The 17,349-nt window shown below is 39.4% G+C and overlaps 5 protein-coding genes across 5 annotated transcripts in view; 2 read left to right on the top strand and 3 right to left on the bottom strand.

Moving 5' to 3' along the window:
* LOC101305985 (nodal modulator 1-like) overlaps window positions 1-502 on the bottom strand; it is a 10,827-nt gene extending 10,325 nt beyond the window's left edge. Inside the window, exons 1-3 of the mRNA XM_004288489.1 lie at window positions 337-502; window positions 196-261; window positions 19-105 (exon numbers count right to left, since the gene is read on the bottom strand). Of these exons, the coding sequence (XP_004288537.1) occupies window positions 19-105; window positions 196-261; window positions 337-441 (258 nt within the window). The 5' untranslated portion in view covers window positions 442-502. The remainder of the gene's footprint in view (window positions 1-18; window positions 106-195; window positions 262-336) is intronic.
* Window positions 503-641: 139 nt separating this feature from the next.
* LOC101315187 (ribonucleases P/MRP protein subunit POP1-like) lies at window positions 642-5,819 on the top strand. The gene is made up of 11 exons (XM_004289493.1): window positions 642-732; window positions 1,101-1,634; window positions 1,751-1,847; window positions 1,985-2,092; window positions 2,166-2,399; window positions 2,845-2,963; window positions 3,048-3,572; window positions 4,173-4,281; window positions 4,361-4,917; window positions 5,316-5,483; window positions 5,605-5,819. The coding sequence occupies exons 2-11, from the start codon at window positions 1,192-1,194 to the stop codon at window positions 5,801-5,803; spliced, it is 2,559 nt and encodes an 852-aa protein (XP_004289541.1). The 5' UTR covers window positions 642-732; window positions 1,101-1,191; the 3' UTR covers window positions 5,804-5,819.
* A 2,116-nt stretch (window positions 5,820-7,935) lies between these two features.
* On the bottom strand, window positions 7,936-9,835 carry LOC101305699 (pentatricopeptide repeat-containing protein At1g02370, mitochondrial-like). Its single transcript, XM_004288488.1, has 2 exons — window positions 9,684-9,835; window positions 7,936-9,570 (listed from the first exon to the last, which is right to left on the bottom strand). Exons 1-2 carry the CDS (start codon window positions 9,768-9,770, stop codon window positions 8,317-8,319), a joined length of 1,341 nt encoding a protein of 446 aa, XP_004288536.1. The 5' UTR covers window positions 9,771-9,835; the 3' UTR covers window positions 7,936-8,316.
* A 257-nt stretch (window positions 9,836-10,092) lies between these two features.
* LOC101314896 lies at window positions 10,093-12,939 on the top strand. The gene is made up of 7 exons (XM_004289492.1): window positions 10,093-10,212; window positions 10,278-10,478; window positions 11,681-11,780; window positions 11,913-12,004; window positions 12,112-12,192; window positions 12,275-12,343; window positions 12,428-12,939. Exons 1-7 carry the CDS (start codon window positions 10,093-10,095, stop codon window positions 12,563-12,565), a joined length of 801 nt encoding a protein of 266 aa, XP_004289540.1. The 3' UTR covers window positions 12,566-12,939.
* Window positions 12,940-13,217: 278 nt separating this feature from the next.
* On the bottom strand, window positions 13,218-16,787 carry LOC101305407 (DEAD-box ATP-dependent RNA helicase 24-like). The gene is made up of 5 exons (XM_004288487.1): window positions 16,196-16,787; window positions 14,852-16,080; window positions 14,124-14,163; window positions 13,553-13,979; window positions 13,218-13,459 (listed from the first exon to the last, which is right to left on the bottom strand). The coding sequence occupies exons 1-5, from the start codon at window positions 16,785-16,787 to the stop codon at window positions 13,408-13,410; spliced, it is 2,340 nt and encodes a 779-aa protein (XP_004288535.1). The 3' UTR covers window positions 13,218-13,407.
* Window positions 16,788-17,349: the final 562 nt, after the last annotated feature.

The raw sequence follows: 17,349 nt of genomic DNA, 5'->3' as shown, positions 1-17,349 counted from the left end.
GAGAGAGAGAGAGAAGACCTTGTCGTAGACGGGGATGAAGTAGTAGCCATTGGGAGCACACTGAGTACTCTCTTTGAGCAATCCATCAACAGTTCGAAGCTCAACCTAACATCACAATCCACCGAGTAAAGAGTGATTATAGTTTCAAAATGCTGCAAAGATCGTAGCGATGTTAAAAAACGAGTTTAGTTTTACCGTGATGTGAGAATAGTCCAATTTAGCATCGGAGGCCTTCCTGGCCTTGATCAAAGCAGAGCTCGCCTGCAAAATCCAGAGTCCGAATCAGTTTCATCAAACCCTAAATCAAGTGTATCAGAGAGTGGAGTGATGTTTTACCTCGACGAAGCCGCCGCAGCCGTGGATTGAATCGGCGAAGGCGGCGGTGGAGAGCAGTGACGTCACGGCGAGGAGGACTAGTAGGAGTGAGCGGGCATCTTTCATTTTCTTTGCCGGCGAAGAATCCAGACAGCCAGATCTGATCAGGACCTATGCCTCTTCTTCTTTTAAAAACTACAACTCAACTTCTCTTAAAAACAAGAGCAGCACTACCCGACCCGACCCGAACTCAATTAAGGGTTGACCCGACCCGGATGACACCAATTTCGTATCTAAAACCCTGAACCCCCCTCAGCGGCTCAGCCGTTGCAGCTCTGTCCCTCTCGGCTCTCTGAACCCTGACCCAGCAACCTCCACAAGCCGAGACCCAGACAGGTGACATGAAGCGATTTTCAGGTCTGTTTTTATTCTCTGATTGGCTAGTGTTGTACTGTAGGTAATGGTGGATTGTTTTGCTTCTTCTTCATAGATTCTCCACAAGAATTGATCTGGATTTGAAGACCCATATATTTTATCTAGTTGTATTACATCACTGTTTGCATTATGAAAAATTTGTACAGCTCTGGTCTCTGGGCTAGCTCCTATTATCATTATTGCTTGCAAAACCCGAGCAAGGCATTGGTGTATTTTTGTTTAATGCTGTCATGCTATTATGAAAACATCAGGTTTTAGATTTCTTATATTTTCAAACTTACAATGTGTTGGTAACCGCTGTTGCTTGCTAAGCCATCTCGCTGAATTGATGTTTTTTATTGTTTTTTCAGAGTGATGTAGTAGGATGAGTAAAGGAAGAAAAGCTACTTAAATTTCCTTATAATATTGTGTTCTGGAGCTGAAGAAGATTAGATCAGTTTAATGGCTACCGATGGACACAAACGGTCACAAGTTTCATCAGCTCCGCCTCGAAAATTAAGTGTGCAAAAGTTTGCAGAAGCGCGAGCTACAGAACTTGAGACGCTCCATACAATTGTAACTGACCGATTGAAGAATGATTTCCGGTCTCAAAGAAGCAAGAGAAGAAGGACCACTGCTTATGACAATCAAGCCGCAAAAAAGAGAAGTAGAAAAAAGCAGAAGCATGGAGTAGTTGATCAAAGCAATGCTTTTCTTTCAGAGAAGGATGATAAGAATGTTCCTCGTCGCATTCGTCGGAGGGCTGAGCTTAAAATGAACCTTGAAAAGGGTTTCTGCACCTCAGGCGATGGAACGAAGAGGCTTAGAACACATGTTTGGCATGCCAAGCGGTTCACAATGACTAAGCTTTGGGGTTATTATCTTCCCCTAGGTTTGCAGGGCAGGTCAGTCCCTCATTATTTGTATATTTATCTGATTCTCTTGTTGAGTTACTCTCACATTTCTTGACTAAAGTTTTTTTTTTTTTTTTTTTTTTTTTTTTTTTTCTTGTTTTTGTTAGTGGAAGGGGTTCCAGAGCTGTCCTGAAGTGGTTCAAAGCTGGAGTGCTTGCCCATGATGCAAGCTATCATGTAGCTATGCAATTGGAGGGTAAAGAGGCAAGGCATTTACTTTCTATCTTATCTTATCAATTTCTTAAAATTATTTTTCGTTTTTTTCCTCAAAAATTGGTGTAGCAAAAAGGTTGTCTTCCGTTACTAAATTTCTGGTTTTAAATTAATTTTATATGCTTCAGGAATCGTTACTATCAGTTTTAAGAATGGTATTGGTGCCTTCTCCATCAGCTCGTTCTGAAGAAATTACCCGTTCCATTATTTCTGGGGCCATATATGATACTGCAATGGTACTTTGTCTTATTGCACTTTTGTTTTGAGTGGCATGAGCGACTTGAGATATTAACCTATATGTTTGGGCAGCTTCATCAGTTTGGAGCACCATGTTCAACACCAATTGCACCTGTTACCTATATGTGGCGGCCCACTTGCCAACAGGATAAAGATAATGATGCTTCTGCTGTCTATAATTGTGTTATATCTAATGGTCTAGAGGTTACAGAGCGCTCTTCTACCTTTCGCCATCTTTGGGTGTGGATACATGCTTCTGCTTTCCCTGCAGGATATGATGCGCTTAAATTAGCTTGCCAAAAAGAGGTGAGCATGCTTTCTCTTTGCTCATATTCAAGCTTTATACAGTAAATTCAATGGTAGACAAGATTAACAACTGGAGCTTGTGAAGCCATCTGAATTCTGCTATCCCTGTTTTGTTTTAGATTTTTTTCTCTATTTTTGACATTTTAAAAAGTTACTGTGAAATAAGGCCATATTATTTGTTGGGAACGTTATTTTGAGTAACGTATTAATAATACCCTCAAGTTCTGTGTATCTGATGATTTTCAGGGAAGATAATCCGTGTCAATACTTTTGTATATATGTTACTCATAGTCATGAAAAGTGATGATCTTTTTCAAGGCGACCTTGGTTGTATTTGTTCTGTGCTTGCTGGCAATAGATATTCTCTAGTTAAAAGTTGTAGATGTTAGAATACCAAACTTATAACTGTTGGATGCTTAGATTACATCTTCATGTATTATCTCAGATGGAAGAGAGCGGCAGCGTGATTAAGTGTCTCTCACTTGAGGGCAAACTCGCAAAATTAGAAATTATGGGATCAAAAGCATTTCAACTCCTCCAAAGGACATTGTGCCCTGTTACAAGGTTAGTAGCGGATACTCGGATGGGTACAATTTTTTAATCATGCCTGAAGTTAAAGATCGCTTATTAAATTTTCTGGCTGCACAGAAGTAAGGACCATACGTGGGCATTGAATAGACATTCAGTTGCGGAAGCTTCAGATGATTCCCATTCTAAGTATGTGCTTGAAAATGAAGAAGACATTCCTTCCCATGCAGTGATGTCTCTTAGAGTCAAGGATCCTCGTGTGTTCATAGACAAACGAAAGACTGCAAATGCTGCTGAGTCAGGTTCTGCTAGTATACTAGCTGATGTACAAGGAACTGAAGACAAAGAGCATTTTGTCTATGAAAATATTTCAGAAAAGAAAGAAGTGATACTGTCCTTGATGGGGTCAGAAGCCGAAGGTACTAGCATGCTCGCAGAAAAGAATTTGTGGGATGTTAACAGAGGTATAAGTCCTCCAGTGGAAGAGACAGTTATTTGCAAGGAAAGATATGACCAGAATAAAAACCTCTTCTGTCTTGATGAATCAAGTTCAAGGGTACTAAATACTTCAACCAATTTGCAGTGCTCAAGATCTTGTCCAATTCTGCTTTTGAAAAATAACGACAGAAGGGGCATGCATAATGGGTAAACTTCTCTCTTCCTTTTTTATGCTTCCAGTGTTGCATTACTTGGTCTTGTGATCTAGCATCATACTAAGTCCTTATATTTATGGTTAGCTCTTAAGTATGGCCTTTAATGGTCTAGTAATCTAGCATAATACTGAGTCCTTATATTAATGGTTAGCTCTTAAGTATGGCATTTAATGGTCACTGTATCTTGATGTTCATGCTTGTAAGTTCAATTATAATGAGTTTAATGTTTCTATTAAATAAATTGCTCAAGGGTCTCATTGTTATGCTGGTAATTCAATTATACAAACTAGCTCAACATTTTTCTTCTCTAAAAATGTAATTCATGGCTTCAGTGTCTAACAATCACAAAACAATCACTCTTTGTGCAATAATTTGTAGCTGCCTTTTATATGTCTGTGCATTAATCATGTCAATGTCCAATACTTACTCTTTGTGCAATAACTGGTAACTGCTTGGTCCAAGTCTGCAGTAATCGCATCAATGTTCTCTACTCCTCCAACATACTTCTATAGAACATATATATATATATCTTTTAAACTTCCAGAGTAATTTATCTATATGTATCATTAAACTCTCTCTTATTTCTTTACAGATGGTCTGTAATTCTACCCTTGAGCTGGGTCAGGGCATTTTGGATTCCTCTTATCTCCAAGGGGGCCAATGTGATAGGTTTGAGGGAGAAGCACTGGATTTCATGTGACGTAAGTATGTGCAGTTAATCTGTAATGTTAAGTATACACCTTCTCAAACGATGCAAGTAAGTCTCATCTTCTTTTGCAGGTAGGATTGCCATATTTTCCTTCGGATTTCCCGGATTGCCATGCGTATTTATGCCTTAAAGAAACTGAAAGTGCTGCATCCAATGTTAAAGACGAACTTCGTCCTCCAACACAAAGACCTTTGAGGGTTCCAATTTTACCACCATGGAATAGTATCCAAGTTTCTTTAAGGGAAGGACCCACCAAAATGCAAAATGCTGAAACTTTTAGACTGGAAGATGCAGTCAGAAACAATTCATCATCTAACTCGGAGTGTGAAAATTATGATGTTACATATTTTGTAGCACGGACATCTTTTTCACTGAAAAATTTCTTGAATGAATTCCAAGGCTGTAAGTTACGCCTACGTCCTCATGTGACCGATAAGTCGACAAGCTTTACTGCATTTATGAGGGATGAAAGCAACCTTGGGCATGGCCAAAATGGGATTACAAAATTTAGTTACAACCACAAGTTATGTTTTGTAAGAGTATTTCTCCATGCTTACAAAGAAGGGTTTTTTGAAGAGGGAGCAGTTGTTTGTGCACCTCAATTGACTGACATCTCACTCTGGACAAGGTACTAACTACTTTTTAGACCACTTTGAATATTGAATTACTTTGTTCCCTTGATTGATATTTTTATGAGTAAGCTTCTAAAATCTGTATTTGTACTTGGTGGTTCTTGGAACTTTGTTCCAGCCTTTTCCTTTCTAACGTAGGTGTTTTCTTTTCTGGTTTTAATGAAGTTGACTTTATGTGTTTGCTCTTATGTGCATGGACAATATTAAAGGCTGTATAGTTCAAGGGCTATATATAAACTTATAGTTTTCTATGCTTAGTAATCTTTAGAACTTGTCTTTGATGTTTAGTGAAATTTAATGTCATTAGACACAACAGAGGATGAACTGTAAATATAATTGCTATTAATTATATACATCTTTCCTAGTAATAATTATAAAGGTGCATGTCCTGCAGATCAGAGAATATTGATGGAGGACTACAAGTTCCTCAATCTGCCGTGAGATCCTATTTCAAAGAGCAATCTTCTGGTAAGTGGGAACTCCAACTACCAGGGGATACTATCAGTAGAGAATCTCATCGTTGGCCTATAGGCTTTGTGACCACTGGTTTTGTTCGAGGGAGGTTAGTCTATAGGCCTCTTGCTACATCTCAACTACAAACTTTTGTTTCCATTTTACTGTGTGTTCATTATTTGCCTTATGCTATGTTGCATTGATCATTGTTATTAATTTTACTTTTACAGCAAGAAAACAGTGGCACAAGCTTTTTGTGAGGCAGTACTACTTGCTCATATTAGAGGGGAACAGTGGGATATGATGCCAATTAAACGGAGACGGAAGGAAATATATGTTCTTGTGAGGAATTTAAGATCCTCAGCATATAGACTAGCTCTTGCCACTATCGTCCTGGAAGATCAGGAAGAAGATGTTGAATTTCTTTGAAGTGCGCTTAATGGGCAAATGCTATGGCTTATCTAACATGATCATCATTCGCAGATCAAGTTTTGATGCGGGGAAGAGAGTAAAGCAGAAGGAAACAGAGTCGAGAAATTCTTCAGGCAGTTTTGTACATTGTAGAAAATTTTGTTTCGGATTCTCTATATGTAAATACTCGTTCATTTCATATAATCAGTTCACAACCACTTTGAGCAGAATTTTTATCTGTGAATGTTGATGAATATCCTTTTAGTGATGTTATATGTATGTTTGGTGGCACATAACATAAAAAACTTGAGTAAATGTGAGACCAGAAAGAATGCGGGCAATAATTGTTGAATGAAATTCTGGAAGTTAAGGGGATCCCAAACTTAAAAGCCTAAAGGCATAATTGCCAATTTGCTACCTTAATTTTCATCTTAGTGTCAATTTGCTACCCTAATTTTCATTTCAACTAATTTGCTACCCTAGCTTTTCTAAATTAGCCAATTTGCTACCTTAACTTTTATTTCAGCCAAGATTAACCGATTTACTTATCAAAATTTCAATATCAACAAACTTTAACTTTCGATTTTCAAAATTAATTCATGTTTGAATGAAGAAATGAACAAATTAAAATGACAAAAATGTAGCAAATTGGCTAATTTTGAAAACATAAAGTAGCAAATTGGCATAAATAATAGTTAAGGTAGCAAATCAGATTGACCTCCGTACCAAAAATGTGAGCCATGCCATCATTATTTCCTGGTGTTTGTTTTTCCAGATATTATTTGTTGTTGTAGATAAATAGAGAAAAACAACTCCGGAAATCAAAATCTGGTTTAGTAATTTTTCATCACAACAACGATACAGTAGATAATTAAGAAAAAATGCCAAAAACAAGTATATATAAAAAGAATCAGATCAACCATAGTTGCATGTTTTGTTTTATACAGTTGAGGCTAAAAGACCAGAAGAAAAAAAAAAAAACAGAGAGAAGCTAAAAATGCCAGCCTAGCTGGTGATAATTAGCCAACGAAAACAACCAATTTCTTCAACTAAAGCTTCAGTAAATACTAAATAGCAGGAGGCCTGGAAACTGACAAACAACCCTTCAGAGTTGGTTAAACTTGTTTTGGTGGGGATAATGGAAAAACTGAACTTCTACATCATTTGCCTACAGTAAGGAGGATGGAGAGTTGTGAGTTTCCACTCTGTATCAGGTCTACAAGGACAAAATTGCATGTTTATCAACAAATTCAAGTACCTGGAAATCATGGAATAGCAATTTCAAGTATGTCGGAAGTTAATTACAGTCAAGGAGGAGAATCTAAACAGTTGAAGACAAACCAAAGGACATGACGTTGATGAGCAAGTATAAATAGAGTGAAACTCAATCACTTGGTTCAGCGTAGTTTTGGTTTCAACCTCATTTTTCAAAACAATATATGTAGTACAAAACAATACACAAGATGCACAGATTACTATTTCTCCAGGGTAGTGACATGGAGAATCGAGGCAGTTCACACCGGAGACTATTATAACAATAGAAATCGGACAAAGATCTTTATTTCTAATTCTTATACGTGTATTAGTATAAAACAAATGTGATATGCTAAAAATGATAGAAGTTCTTGTGTTTCAATTTTACACTCCACAATATGATGTGATACCTACGGATGTCCTAATAACAGTTCTGTGTGTGTTATTAAGTAAGAAATAATGCCAACAATTATGAAGAAGACAAACTAAATATCAAAGTATGTAGAAATATTACACAAAAACACACAATTCAAATATGCCCCTGCTATTGCAAGTCAACTCTAACAAACCAAACATAATGGTGCATTAGAACCTAAGAACCATTCAATCAAACCATAACACAATAACTTAAGGTTAGAGAGGAGTGATATTCTAACTCACAATAGGATTTCAGAAACCATCATGCGTCCATCACCTATTTAAGAGCACAGCCTTCCAGAGAATGAAAAACAAATAAGCAAAAAAAAGAGAAAAAGAAAAGAAAGAGAAATGCAGAAACAGATTTACATTTATTCCTCCCAATCAAGCTCATCACCCAATGGTAAACCCACCTTTATTTTTGTACATTCTGAAAAGAAAGAAAAATAATAATTATAACGATTTTTGCAAGAGGAATTCATCAAAATTTACCCATCATCATGGCATTATCATTGATGACTTTCTAATATGTGGTTACATCTTACATTAATAAACCACAAAGGAAAAACACAAGGAACTGCGGCCAAAACAGTATTACACAATCAATCACGGTCATAATACAAAAACAAAAGACCAGATACCTGAAACCGCAATCTGAGACTTATAGAAAGGCCTCGATCCCAAAGACATTTGTGAAGACAATTTCGAGTGAATGCTTATTATTAGCACACATATGAAATTAGATTGAGATTTAATTTTGAAAACCAGCCTTTAACAATCTTGAGTTCAGAAAACTACGGGTTCTGAGTATAAGTTAAAGGAACTGCAAAATGCCAAAACCTGTTTAAACTAGGGGACTACTATGTTGTTGATCTGCTTGGGGAAACCTTCTCTACCAATTCCTCGAGCTCGGGGCTTATTTGAATGTTGTCTTCCTTCAATCTCTGACATATCTCAGGAAGGAATTCACCAGCAGCTACATAAACCTTAAGCAACAAACAATACTCATTGGAACTGAGACAATTTAGACGCTTCAGAATCTTGCAAAAGTTCTCAGCACTATCAATATCTTTTGTTTCCTCAAAATAATTCAGAAATGCAGCAATGGTTTCTGGAGATGGACGCCATTCGTCATCCTTGGTTTCTAAAATCGCTTCTTCCAAATAGCTAATGGCCAGATCAGGCTGACGATTATCCAAGAAGTAGGCCATGAAGATTTCCCGAGCCTTGAAAAAAGGCCCTCTACACCTCTTAGTAGCATCCTTAAAGATCAACAGCGCTTCTTCATACATGTTCTGACTCAGATAAGCACGTATAACAACGTTTGCTAACCTCATATCATAACTGGAGCAATTAGACTGCCACTCCTCAAAGCATTCTTTCAAACCCTCCACATCTTTTAGCTTACATAGCGCTTGAACCACAAGAAGATAGCTGATATTGTTGGTATCCGGAAAAGCTAACTTGAGGGATTCCCATATTCTTTTGACCTCACCTAGATTACCAGTGTTGGCATAGAGTGTAATCAAGAAATGGTACGTCTGGCGCTGTGGCTTCCCGGACATCATCACTTTCTCAGACAATTTAAGAGCTACCTCAGCCTTCTCATAAAGCTGCGCCTTTACATAGATGGAAGCCAGGTTACTATATGTTGACCAATCACATTCGTCTTCATCTTGGCTTTGCATCTCTTCCACAACACTCTCTACGCCTTTCATATCATTCAAAGAGGCATAGCTCTGCATCCAGATATTATAACTAAAAGTATCCAAACGTATCTCCCTCCGCTTCATTTCCTCTACGAAAGGAGCCACCTTCTCCGGCTGCTTCTTTCTCATATACAGAGCCATGAGATTGTTGAAAACCAGAGCAGAGTCAACATAGTTCAACTCATCCATCTTCTTATAGAGCGCCAAAGCCTTTTCTTCCATCACTTCCTTGCAATAACAGTTCAAAAGGGACCCATAAGTCAATTTGTTCTTGGCAGACTGCGGTAGGTTGCTGAAGTAACTCTCTGCCGCCTCTATCCCTTTGGCTTTGGCCGTGAGATCCAATCGTACCGCATAGTCAGGCAACGAATAATTTATCTTCCTAAACTCCATCCATTCCATTATCTGCACTAATCAACCACAAAAACAGAGGGCATTAACTAGCCGAAATTCATGATCAAATTCAACTCCAAGAGACACCTAACACATAAATCACAATTGATGAAAATGAGGGGAACCTCGAGGGCAGTCTGGAACTGGCGGTACTTGCGGAGCTCTTTGACGCAGCGATCGAGTTCATATTTCTGGATCTTTCTGCCCTCCATGATGTAATCATTCAAGGCCTTGGCCGCGCTCCTCCCGCTGCCTCCCAAAGCCGATAACCTCCGGTACAGCCTCTCCGGATTGTCACGCCGAGGACCCGCCGCCGCAACAACCGCCGTACACATCGAACGGCCACGATTCATTTCTCTCTGGAACTGGAACTGGAACTCTCACACAAGGGTTTAGTAAGTCTCTGTTTTTCTGTTGCTAGGGTTTTAGTAAATATACCCGCCATGTATTTAAAACCCGACCCGACCCGGTTGGCCTTTATAAAAGATTTCTTTCTATTCGAGGAGCTGTATCTGATTCTCTCTCCGCAAAAAGATGAAGGCTTTGGCGCTTGTTTGCCCCGCAAGCATTTCCTCCTCGTGGCTTCCGTTCCGGTTTGGGCCCCAATCGAAATCTCAGCTCCGGAGCTCACGGATTCGGATCTTCTCTTGTTTGGTGAGACACTGGTGTTTTTGGTTCAAACAATGTAAATGAGTGCTAAGTTGCTAAGTGTGTTTCAGACGAAAGAGGCAGAAAGCGAATCGCAATCGGGGAGTTACAAGGGAGGAGTGGTGGATAAGTTGTTGCTGAATGTGTTCAGGAACAAAATGGTTCAACAAGTTGGGTGGGATTCGGATAAGCCGGGATACGATGGACTGATTGAAGTGGCCAACCGGATGATGCTTCAGAACCCAACAAATTCTCATACTAAAGAAGCTGCGGTACTCTATTCTACTCTCATTTCTATGTTTCAGAATACAATACATGTGTACATACATATCTTGCATATTGGCTCATTATAAACAAGTAAAACAACACTAGCTAGATCCCAAAGTTGTATCTAAATTGGTTTAAATCAATCTATGCTGAAAACGTTGAATCTTCCTAATTGTCGAGTTGGATAGTCTGCAAATGCTTCAGCTGATTGAGTAACAATAGACTTGATCCTTCCGTCAAGGTCCTTAAGGCTAGAATCTCTAGCAATGCAATCAATCCCCGCCTTATTATCAAACCAACTCCATGCTCTCCGTCAACATTGACTTTGATCATATGATCATATCTGCATATATCCTTATACACAGGTTTTTAGCCAAAAGTATCACACCCTTTCTGAACACAAGTAGCCTAAAATTTAGACACAGCAGCCAAAACCCTTTTAGTTGATGGCTCCCACTTCTGTACCTAAAATGCATCGGTCGCTCTATTTCGTAGTTGATTCTCTATTTATTCACTGACCTTCCAATATGCCGCTCCAATTCCAAGTTAGTGTTGAACCGTTACAAGCTCACATGGAGTCTGAATTTGGGAAATTAAGTTCATTGTATAACCTAACTGACAGAGCTTCGGAAACAACCTCCACTTCTCTTTAGCTATCACACTTCATTCCAACTTAACTGATTAACAATTTCACCAATGTTTACATAACCACATGACAAATTATAAAGAACAACATCTAGCTCTTACTATTAAATCTGAACAATATTTTTGGATAAGCTAGAATTGAGCCGATAACAGACTTGATGAGGACTTCCGTTCCAGGGAATATTATTACAACCCTCTTTTTCACAAAGACCAAGCTTGCTTCTTGAATCGATCCCCTCATTAAGTCATTATTGGAAAGCCTCGAATACTTTCCATTCGCACCCAACACAGTACTCATTTCCATATGTAGCTCAATTGGAGTATTTGCAATAATATTAATAATAAACTTCAGTTACTCAATTTAACCAATAATTTTTAAGGATGGACTTCATTACAGTACAATTTGATGTTCGGGACTTCATTCATGCCATTCAATGAACAATCAGATGATCTTAGCACTGGATTTAGCATCAAACCAAAACAAAAATGGGAAAAAAAAAAGAAAAAAAAAGGAGTACATTTACTAGTTGGTACACATGACTGAATGCTTTGTTCTTGGCAGGTCCGAGTTCTGATATCTCTGTTTCCACCATTCCTGTTAGAACTTTATAAATTGCTAATAGCTCCTATACAAGGCGGGAAAATAGCCGCGCTCATGGTTGGTCAGTATTTTCTATGCTACATTTTCATCCCAACTTTCAATATTCAATGGATACACATAAGCCTTGTGGTTCTTATATATTTTCAAGGGGATCACTGACTGTAATTTGTATGGCATATGATTTACACTGAAGCAAGGGTGACTGCAATCAGTTGTCAATGGCTCATGGGCCCCTGCACTGTTAATTCTGTCGACCTACCTGATGGGAACTCATGGGCTAGTGGGGTAATCATCTCTCCGAATTTCCTAATCAAAATTTGAAGGCAGTGTTTGGCCGTACTTCCAAGCCTAGATAACAGCTGACGTTGTTGGGAGGATTGGCATTCATGCAGGTGTTTGTTGAGAAATGCAAGTACTTGGAGGAAAGCAAATGTGTGGGGATCTGTGTCAATACTTGTAAGCTTCCAACTCAGGTCAGTGATGCTTTAGTAAAATGTTAGTTGACTACACAACATAACTTCTTTGGTGCTAATTCCATCAAAGTTGTTACTCCAGTCTTTTTTCAAGGATTACATGGGTGTCCCTTTACTGATGGAACCGAACTTCAACGACTATAGTTGTCAGGTTTACCCAATACCTAGCTGGCTCAACCCACTTCAACAGTTTATTGTCCTTAAAATGACTCACTATTTATCTCAAATTCTGCAGTTTAAATTCGGGGTCCTTCCTCCACTTCCCGAAGACGATGCCACTCTCAAGGAGCCTTGCTTAGCAATATGCCCTAATGCTACCCGAAGAAGAGAAATTGCAAAAAACTTTAATGTAGAGCAGTGTCCCAAGGCATAAATACAGTAAAACTGTTGTGCCACCAGTCGACAGAGAAATCATATTACTAGATATTGTCCCTATAAGTAGTTTGGCAGCTTGTTGTATTCCCTTACTCTCGATTAATCGCTTCTTTAGGTACGTTGTTAATCTTGTGAATAGACAAACTTCATCTCTTATATATAGAAAATCTGTTGTCAACGAAAATAGTTGCAAGCGTGGTGAATGTGACTTGCCTAGCAGTAGCTTTTATCTGTTATTCACTGTTTTCAAGTGTTCTCTTCAAAACAGTGCAAGGCCTAGCTACGATACAGAATGTACTTTTTTTTGGAGTGGATACAGAAGGTACTTGAATTAGTTGAATACAAGGAAATGAACCATTTGTCTTCTTTTTTGTCTAGAACTAATTCTCATATTGTGTCGTGGTTATGTTCTGCTTTTTATCAATTTTGACCAAATGGAGAATGTCACATTTGTTGTTGATTGACTGCATGTGGTGGTCATGCTGAATATCATATGGCTTGATAGCTACCAGAAGAAGAATTATTATGAGCAACCATAGCAGTTAAGGGGGATGAAGAGCGTGCCTTGTGCTCAAGCTGAACTTCATCGTCCATGGAAGCGTGTACTAAATCAATCTGTTTTTAATCCAAAAACAGTAACGCGAGAAATTAATCAAAATTTTTATATGCTGTAAGGATCAAATCTATGAAATGAAATGGAAGGTAAATGTACAATAAGGAACTAGGCAGAGCCATAGACCATACCCAGACATACAACAATACAGATATAGCAGGACTCTTAATCTACAAGGAAAATAAATATTCTAGTTCATTTGTTTGAGTGGGTCTTCAACCGTAGCATCAACAGTCCCAACCAGAGCGCCTCCGCCTTTCTCTAGGTTTGTCTCTAGAACTGCAATAGGACAACAGATGAACCAATTAAGCATTACAATTAGACAATAATTGATAACTCTAGTTCAAGTCTAAACAACATCATGAAATTAACCTTTCCGTCAACTTCTGGCTCGAATTTTCTTCCGAGTTCTGAGAAGAAATGTTTACCGCTGATGCAGGAGGCGGAGAAACTGTATTGGTTGTCTGAGGCGCATATATGCCTCCCCCAATGGAACCAGCAGCTACAAATCCTCGTAATGCAGGCCTCTTGTTGGCATGCGCACTCAAACTGTTACCAGAACCCTGACTTGGAGAGTTTGATGTAGCAGAAACAAACTTATTCTTAAACTGAGACATCATTCCTGTTCTTAAAGAAGTAACTGCGGCAGATCGACTGGTAACAGCAGGTGATGGAGAACTGTTGGATTCCGGATTATATCCAATACCCAAACCAAAATCCACCCCACGCACACCTCGACCACTGTTGCCACCGCTGCCACCGCCTCTACCACCGCCTCTCCCTTTGCCCTTCTTTCCACCTGTACAACCCATACATATGATTTAATGCATTAGAAAAGGGTATTTAATATATCAGGGGCTGTCTCAACAAAATGCTGCCACATGAGTATCCTCTGCAAAAGCACCAAAGATAATAACAGTTGTATCATGATTAAAAGTCATACCTCCTTTTCTTGAATCACGTTTAGACCTGAATCTTCCATCCTGCAATTTGCAAGGTATATGTCATAAAAAAGAGCTTGTAAGATTTAAAATCCAAGATTTCATACTACTTCCTAATCATGTCAAACAGAAGGGATAGCATACAAGCCTCCGACATGAGATACTTGCACCAATATAACTCTCAAGATACATAATATGTTGAGAAACTTTGTGTTCTCTTTGGTTTTAGTTACTTTTCATTTGAAGAGAAACACATCTACATAAATGGGAAAAAAATAAAAAATAAAAAAAGGGACAATACATAACAAAGTGAAGGAGCCGATCACTTACAAACAAGTACAAAAGCATCTATAGAACAACTATACATCAAGTATCAATCAAAGGACAGCTAGAAAAATGCTAAATCAACACTCTGTTAACTTGTGATGACTTTTGTAACGTAAAACTACTTAATGCATGAAGTGCATTATTACTCCTGTTAACTTGTGAATCTAAATCTAATTCGAACAAAACAGTGATGGTAGAAATATGCAAATTTGATTTCATAATAAAATCCAAAAGGTTTGTATAAGGACTATCAGCTCTTTTGAATTTTTTGTCAATATGATGTACAACGGGTTAAGAAAGAAAGCCATTAGTTGGAAAACCAAGTGTGTTGTTATAAAGCCACGTAGACCTTGGTCCGCAAATAAAGATGAACATTCAGCATTCAACAAGTAGTGCACAGTACCTTCATCGCAAGGTCCATGAGCTCCACTGGAACATTCTGACCAGCCCCAACTAAGCTATTAACCAATTCTCCAGCAAACCGTGCCTCTTTATGTGTGATAAGAGTGTATGCAGTCCCATCTTTATCACCTGCACGACCTGTTCTACCAATACGATGAACATGCATGTCCATGTCTTTTGCAATATCAAAGTTTACCACTGACTTAATTGACTTGATATCAAGACCACGAGCAGCAACATCAGTTGCAATCAGAACATGGTAGGTGCCAGATTTAAATTTGTTCATAATATCCACCCTAGTAGCCTGGTCCTTATCACCATGAATGGCTGCAGCTTTAAAACCTTTCTGAGAAAGCTGTGTTTCGATCTCATCCACTCCAGCCTTTTTAGAAGCAAATACTAATACATCCCCATCATCAATCATACCCGGTAATCTTTCAAGAAGCCATGACAACTTCTCAGCATCAGAAGGAAGTACATGAACAACTTGAGTAATGTCCTCATTGGCCATTCCCACCTCACCCACGGTAACTCTTACAGGGTCAGAGAGAATTTCCCTAGCCAACGTTTCAACCTTTCGGGGCATTGTAGCAGAAAAGAGTAACGTTTGACGGTCTGGCCTAATCTGACCAACTATAGACCTAATTTGAGGCTCAAAACCAAGGTCAAACATCCGATCAGCCTCATCAAGCACTAGGTAAGTTGCCCTTTGCATCGTCAGTGCCTTCATTTTAATCATGTCTATCAATCTCCCAGGAGTAGCTACAACTATCTCACATCCTGCCTTTAGTTCTTTGAACTGATCAAGTTTCGACATCCCACCATAAACAGCAGAGACACGGATGCCATGTGATTTAGCAAATTTCTTGGCCTCTAGGTGTATTTGCTGCGCCAGTTCTCTAGTAGGTGCACATATTACTCCTATAGGACCTTCATCTTTCTGAAGTTCCGGCTGATCCATAATATGGCAAATCATGGGAAGCACAAAAGCAGCAGTCTTTCCAGAACCAGTTTTCGCTATAGCAATGATATCCCTCCCTGAAAGAACTATGGGTAAAGCTTGGCACTGTATTGGTGTAGGCTTTTCATACTCTTGTTTTTTGATTGCATTCATGAGTTGCGGAGAAAACCCACAGTCGTCAAACGTCTTCACTGGCCTTGGTACATCAAAGCCAGACACTCGGATGGCCAAGCTCTTTCGGTACTCGGCAACATCCTGCTCACTCATCGCTAAACAAGCAAAACTATGTTCATAATCTGTTTTCTATAATGAGCTTAGCATTCACTTGATTTTGAACTTACGAAATCAAATTATAAAGAGAGAGCTATTAGAATGGTAATGTACCTGAAATGGACTCTTTCTCCTCATAGAAATCCTTAGTGAAAGGCTCGTAGTCAATGCAGCTATGATCCAGAGCCGAAATCGGCTCGATCCTCTTCCTATCGACAACAACAGGATTGTCATCCGAATCATACTCCACCAATCCGGCATCGACAGCCTTGGCAGCGGCGTAGACCTCCTCGTCGGAATCATATCCGGCGTGGAGCGCGTCGGAGGCCAGCGTCAGCGTGGCGTCCTTCTTCGCCCTCAAGAAGCTCTCCAGATGATCCTCCTCGTCGTCGTCCTGGTACTTGTCCGCCTTCTCTTTCGGCTTCGGCGGCGGAGCTGACCTCACCTCCTCGTGAATCCCCTCCATGAACGCATCGAGCGGATCGACTTCTTCTTCCTCACCGCCGTCTCCGCCTTTATTCGCGGCGGCGTCGACGTCGTCGTAATCGATGTTGTCAAGGTCGGTGTCTTCGTAGTTGTCGTGGCCGTGGGCGCGGGAGGAGGGAGGGACGTAGAGGCGCTGAGGGGGTTGCTGGGACTGCTCGAAGTTGTAGGTCGATTGCCGGTTTATGCCGAACCCTTCGAATCCGAACTTTCGCTTCGACATGTTTAGAAATTTGGGGAAGGAGGATTGGGAATTGGATAAACCCTAAGCTCTAGGGTTTGGGTTTGGAAGGAGTTTTGGGGACGATAAGAGAAAGAGGGAAAGAGGGGAGAGACTAAATTAGAACGGGAGCCGGGAAAGGGCAACCGTCGCCGACTATCAGCAGGATATAATTTCGGGTCGGATACTGATTTTTTTTTAATAAAAGGTCATTTTTCATTTGCAAAATAAATAACCGAAAATATAAATAAATGCTCGATATTATTTAGTCTAGTGGTGTCAGTCTTTTATTTTTATTTGTAAATAAGAGGTCAAATGTAATGGTTACCCTTAACCAAACACATTCATGTACAACTTCATGCTGAGGCACAGCATGTGATGTTGTTTCGTTAAAAATCTTGCCAAACAAAAACCTAATGGGACAAAAAGTGTTGGTCTAAGGGAAAACAACTGCATCCTTCACATTTGATAATAACATGTATGTGCTAGACTCCCCTGAAGTCTGCATCTCCCTCTGATTCTTACATCAATCATAGAGCGCTTTCTGATTCTTACATTAATCACG

This window comes from Fragaria vesca, linkage group LG1 (genome assembly GCF_000184155.1).
Source record: "Fragaria vesca subsp. vesca linkage group LG1, FraVesHawaii_1.0, whole genome shotgun sequence".
Lineage (NCBI taxonomy): Eukaryota > Viridiplantae > Streptophyta > Magnoliopsida > Rosales > Rosaceae > Fragaria > Fragaria vesca.
Note: the sequence above shows the minus strand (reverse complement) of the source record. Positions and strands in the feature narration are given on the sequence as shown.

Excerpts from the sequence above, each read along its gene's own strand:
- LOC101315187 (XM_004289493.1), top strand. The coding sequence starts at position 1,192 with ATGGCTACCGATGGACACAAACGGTCACAAGTTTCATCAGCTCCGCCT. Across the intron at positions 4,918-5,315 it reads GACATCTCACTCTGGACAAG|ATCAGAGAATATTGATGGAG; the intron begins GTACTAACTACT and ends CATGTCCTGCAG. Across the intron at positions 5,484-5,604 it reads ACTGGTTTTGTTCGAGGGAG|CAAGAAAACAGTGGCACAAG; the intron begins GTTAGTCTATAG and ends TTACTTTTACAG.
- LOC101305699 (XM_004288488.1), bottom strand. The coding sequence starts at position 9,770 with ATGGAGGGCAGAAAGATCCAGAAATATGAACTCGATCGCTGCGTCAAA. Across the intron at positions 9,571-9,683 it reads AGTTCCAGACTGCCCTCGAG|ATAATGGAATGGATGGAGTT; the intron begins GTTCCCCTCATT and ends TGATTAGTGCAG.
- LOC101314896 (XM_004289492.1), top strand. The coding sequence starts at position 10,093 with ATGAAGGCTTTGGCGCTTGTTTGCCCCGCAAGCATTTCCTCCTCGTGG. Across the intron at positions 11,781-11,912 it reads AATAGCCGCGCTCATGGTTG|CAAGGGTGACTGCAATCAGT; the intron begins GTCAGTATTTTC and ends TTTACACTGAAG. Across the intron at positions 12,344-12,427 it reads TCAACGACTATAGTTGTCAG|TTTAAATTCGGGGTCCTTCC; the intron begins GTTTACCCAATA and ends CAAATTCTGCAG.
- LOC101305407 (XM_004288487.1), bottom strand. The coding sequence starts at position 16,787 with ATGTCGAAGCGAAAGTTCGGATTCGAAGGGTTCGGCATAAACCGGCAA. Across the intron at positions 13,980-14,123 it reads ACGTGATTCAAGAAAAGGAG|GTGGAAAGAAGGGCAAAGGG; the intron begins GTATGACTTTTA and ends TGGGTTGTACAG. Across the intron at positions 13,460-13,552 it reads AGCCAGAAGTTGACGGAAAG|TTCTAGAGACAAACCTAGAG; the intron begins GTTAATTTCATG and ends GTCCTATTGCAG.